Here is a 5,038-nt window from a genome sequence, read left to right as displayed (position 1 = left end):
TGCACGATTAGCACCATCGAATTCTTCCGCGTAGGAGGCCTTTGGGTTAATAGTAGTACAAAAACGAACACAAGTGTGCTGACTGTCTTTCTAGAGTATAAAGAGCGTACATACTCGCAGCTGCTCACATATTTCAAATCCAGTCCAAAGTGATAGGCTGCAACATCTGAATATTACAAGGTGCTTGTCCCAGGTGGGTTTCCAGCACGCGCTCTAATAATCTTGAATCGCAAATTGTCATGGTCCTCGCCTGAGGTCTTCATTTCTATTCTCCCCTACTCCCTCCGACAAAGCTGACCATGAAGCTTTCTGTCACTTTCACGTTTTTTGCTGTGACCGTCATGTCATCTTGTGCTACAGCCTCTGTGGTCGATAATCATCACGAAAACGCTATCGTTTCTCATCAGAATGCTTTATCGTGTACTGACGCACAATGCGATGATGACTACGCTCCTGTGTGCGGTTTCGACGACAAAACTTACCCAAACGCGTGCATTTTTCAGGCGACTAACTGTCACACTAATGTTACGATGGCTTATTTGGGGCCTTGTCGTGATAAGTTTGTGGATAACGAGCGGGTACACTCGTCAGCATCGGCTACTTCATCGAGCGGAAAAACGCCTTTACTTCGCGACCGTACTCAGTCAGCTAACGAAGAACGGGGTGTACCCTTACCTAAAAATCAAGCAATACCGCTGATCCCCAAAGGGACCATAGAATATTCTCTGCAACGAAGCGTGATTAATAGCGCCATAAATGATGCTCAATTATTATCTGCAAGTGTACATCCTTACAACTATCTCGAGGCGCTGCATGACAAAAACGCCACCTTGTATTGGCAGGTTTATGGATTTCTCAACTTCTGGTATAAGTGGTTGCACACCCGATCAGTTCACACTGTGGATGAAGCAGCTAATATGCAGACAGTGTTGGCAAATATCGATCGAATAGCTCAAATGCGCCTTGCACAGCTTCCACCTTCCATTTACAGTAAGTACTTATCATACGCCAACCTTTTTAACAACCACTCTGTTAAAAAGGTGATAACAGAAATTTGAGTATTATAACTTTTGTCAAGGACGGATCTTGAGGTTGTAGCACCATTTACTCAGCCATTGTATGTGCTACAATATAAAAACAAAAGCATTGTTACTTTTTCGTTATCTAGTCTAAGGACCTGCCGGAAACAATTTAGTTTCCGGCATAAAATGTCTACTTCAATGAGGCAATTTAGTAATAAAATGTCTACTTCAATGAGGCATGTACTAAATTGTACTAAATTTGAGGCATGTACAATTTAGTACTAAATTTGAGGCATGTACTTAATTTTACTAAATTGTACATGCCTCATTGAAGTAGACATTTTATGCCGGAAACTACTAAATTGTACATCCCTCATTGAAGTAGACATTTTATGATCGATTTTAGTTTTACCCTGAAATGTGAGTATTTAAAATATCTTTTAGCAGAGAGTTTTTAAAATCATCTCCGATTTATTTATTGTGGCTGTTGTCCCCTTCTATTGATGGAGAATAGCGTAACTTGTGCGTACACTGCAACAGGCATCTGTATTGTACAAAGGTAATACTGTACAATTTTACGAGATTCACACTGCACTTCTGAATTTTACAAGTACCAAAGTATTATTTTACTAAAGCTTAGCTGCACGTTAGCCATAGACAGTATACTATGCGAGACATTTATATTTTGTATCAGTCGAAATACTCATAGAAGAGACCTAGTCACGACAGGGCTCGTGCATACAGCAACTTCGCTACGTACACCATAATTAAGGTTACATGTCAAGAGATGCGTTGGTTGTATTTTCGCGACGACAAGTTTCTTGACGTATATAGATGCAGCTGTTCATCTTGAAAAAGATGCGGCAGAAAACTCGACTCACTGCAATATTCTTTAAAATCTTAAATTAATCTCTAAGACATTCCTGCAAGGAAAGTAGCCTCATAAAGACGAACATACCAGAAGATGACGCAGTTACTTTCATTGTCTACACCGGAAGGGCTAAATCAACTGAACTCGCACCGTATTTGCAATCCAGAGCATAAATTAGCAATGACTAGGCTTCTAGCTCTCTTTTTACTAATGTTCTGTGAGCATGACCCATATAAACGTGGAAAATAACTCGAACTCTGAAGATCCTTTTTTTTCAGATTGATCAGAACCAAAATTGAGTTCTCGTTCTTCGTCAATTGCATTCAGATAAGCACAGTCACGAAGCCAAGATATGGTTTCGTACCTCGAAATAGCCGATGTTGACGACCTTGTCCACATTTATCAGAAACATTACTTCACAAGACTCAACTTGTACAGCCTGACATTGCCATTGCAAATAGTGTCGAATTGTGTAGTAGTACCACCTAATGAGGAAGGTATATGCCCCAGGTGGAGCACAATTTTCAGGTCCTACGAATAGTCACGCTGCAATAAGCTGGTAAGACGCATCAGATCCAATCGTATATTTTTCCATTACATCCTGCCGTTTCTGACTATTGTGCTTCCTGTTTCGGTTCAACTTATTCGTATAGATGAAACGAATCAGCGATTTTCAGCATACTCATCGTATCCAAGGTTCGTTCGTGCACCGGACCGATTGCACTGAGCACTGCAGCCTTTGCAGCAACACTAACATGGATCGCGGCTTGCAATTTAATCGCCAATAATTGGCAAAAACTATTTAAAAGATGACACCGCGCCAAGATCACGTCCCAGTGTTGACATTGGCTTTCCGACTTGTTGTCCCTTTTTCATGCGTCACCATCCGTAGATAAAGCTCGGACGAAGCGCGACACCCATGTCAGAAAATCTTCAAGCATGCGGTAATCAGATCCTTTTTAATTTATTTAAATCCATCTGCCCTTACCTTTTCAGCACGGCAGCTTCGGATCTCCCTTGCCGTGATAGTAGCCGTAGATCGGCAGCCAAAACGGATACAATGATCCCACGCGAGAATTCGAGACAAACACAATGCGCTATACTACAGCTTTTTGCGCTGCTGCAGCAGCCACGATCGTGTCGTCACAGCACATTTTTTTTACGAACTTTTTGTCGCCGAATGCGCCTACGGTTGAGACTTTCATACAATTTCAACATGATTTGCTATCACAAACTGTTTTTAAATTAGACGTACTAGCTCCTGTGACCCCCTCGACAGCTCTGTTAATTGATTGTTGTCAAAGACATTGCGTATGTGCCAATCTGCGTCATCATTCCAATGCACATCCTGCCACTGCGGCTATCTCGATGGATTAAGGATGCGCATTACGAGCTGGATGAGGTAGTGAAGGTGATAGCTTAATAAGCTCACCAGACGCAATGAGCAAAGCCATGCTGAGGCCAACAAGAGAGGTCTCTTAGCTGAGAGAAGCACATCGAAACTCGCAGGTGTTTCCGGGGCAAGATATTGCTGCCAACAAATCCGTTGCCACCAATGATGAGCAAACGGTGCTTACTCTTATCGTATGCTTTAAACGTGGACATTTGTGCCACCTTACCATTAATAATAAAAAGTACTATCCTTGCGTAATTTGGATGTATTACACAATTTTTTCGTTATGAGAGAGGATTATTTATTTACTTGAAGAATCTCAAGTTTGCTTGCCAACCACTTAATACACAACCATTCAAAGTATCAAGAGATCATTATGCAAACTTTGTGATTAAGTTAACAAAAAATAGTGCAAGATTTTGTATCTATTGTTAGTCAGGTTTTTTCTAAGGTATCTGAATGTTTGATTTTATTGTTATTTTCTGGGTTCAGCGTTTGCACCACAACCAGCTAAGTGAAAACTATGCACCCTTTCACTGTGTGTAATAAGATATAGACGTTAACATTAGTTTAAAAAATACGTCACTTATGAAACTTAAAAGTCTTTTTAGTTAGTAGGATCTTGATTTCGCTTCTGGGTGAAATGAACAAAGTCATCCTTTGTGTGTTTGCTCAGCGATTGATCAGATCAAAGCTACGTTGGTGAGAAATGCATAGCTACATTTTCGAAGTTCGTAGCATAAATCGTCAATTCGAGAACCGGGTCTAAAATTAAACTGTACCAAATGGTATTTGATCGCGGGGGTGTTCAAATATCTGTCCTCATACAATAGAACACACTTACTCAGATTCCGTTTCTGTCATTAGTTTATTGCGAAGGGAGAGCGCAGTGAGCGATTCAGCGATCAGAAGAGGTAATCGCTCACCTCATATTATGACCAGCTGAAATACATTGACGCGCTCTCATCATGGCGTAAACAGCCATCAATAGAACGGGGTTACACGTACCCTGGTAACAGGGGTGTTTGTCACACGAGATGTGCATGGTGTCACTGCACCCAAACAAGAATAGGTGGTATGTGGCTAGGTAGCCAGTAGTTTTGCATGTATTTAGATCTCACTATATATATTTAGTATATTTAGAAGAACTTTTAAAATTAGGATAATAAATCTATAAAAATCAATTCTGAATTTTAAACCAAAGAGTCAATTAGTCTTGGGAATGCAATAATTACTCTTGGAGTAAGCGGATTGCGATCCGCTAACTCTTATTTGGTTCTTGTAAAGAACGAAAGGTCGGTGACCTAAAGTACACTTCCTCTAGCGCTTAACTACGGCAGCCCCGCTGGACTCGGTAGCACTTGTAGTCAATCTGCATCTGAGTCGTTTAGACTGATCCTCTGTGAGGATGGATGAATTGTCCTCTTTGCGCCAGGACAAGCTGGAAGGGCTTAATTAGGTGATGTCCTTGCTTGGACCTGAGGGTGTGCAACACCTTGCGGCGCAAGGCCCGAGGCAATCGGTGCCCATCTAGAGGCGTTTTCAAGTTTGAAAAAGCGCTGTTGGAGCACCTGCAGCAGAAGATGCCTGCATCGTTTGCGTCCATGTCGCCACCGTCAGTGACGGATGACTTCCCTCGCCCTAAGCCACTCATGTGAGCGTTAATGTCTTTGAGGGGAAGGATGGAAGAATCTCCTGCTCTGGGTGAGAGAGGTCGAGATGGCCATCGTATTCGCCACGCTCCATATCGAT

At 41.8% G+C, this 5,038-nt stretch overlaps 2 protein-coding genes across 2 annotated transcripts; one reads left to right on the top strand and one right to left on the bottom strand.

Annotated features, from left to right (window-relative positions):
• Window positions 1-299: 299 nt before the first annotated feature.
• Window positions 300-1,058, top strand: PHALS_13385 (RxLR-like protein; the record flags this gene model as incomplete). Its single annotated transcript, XM_024729132.1, has 1 exon — window positions 300-1,058. The coding sequence occupies one exon, from the start codon at window positions 300-302 to the stop codon at window positions 1,056-1,058; it is 759 nt and encodes a 252-aa protein (XP_024579540.1).
• Window positions 1,059-2,772: 1,714 nt separating this feature from the next.
• PHALS_13384 (uncharacterized protein) lies at window positions 2,773-3,347 on the bottom strand (the record flags this gene model as incomplete). The annotated part of the gene is made up of 5 exons (XM_024729131.1): window positions 2,773-2,824; window positions 2,882-2,990; window positions 3,061-3,079; window positions 3,149-3,216; window positions 3,284-3,347. 5 exons carry the CDS (start codon window positions 3,345-3,347, stop codon window positions 2,773-2,775), a joined length of 312 nt encoding a protein of 103 aa, XP_024579539.1.
• Between the last annotated feature and the right edge of the window lie 1,691 nt (window positions 3,348-5,038).

This window comes from Plasmopara halstedii (assembly GCF_900000015.1).
Source record: "Plasmopara halstedii genome assembly, contig: Scaffold_658, whole genome shotgun sequence".
NCBI classification, from domain to species: domain Eukaryota; phylum Oomycota; class Peronosporomycetes; order Peronosporales; family Peronosporaceae; genus Plasmopara; species Plasmopara halstedii.
Note: the sequence above shows the minus strand (reverse complement) of the source record. Positions and strands in the feature narration are given on the sequence as shown.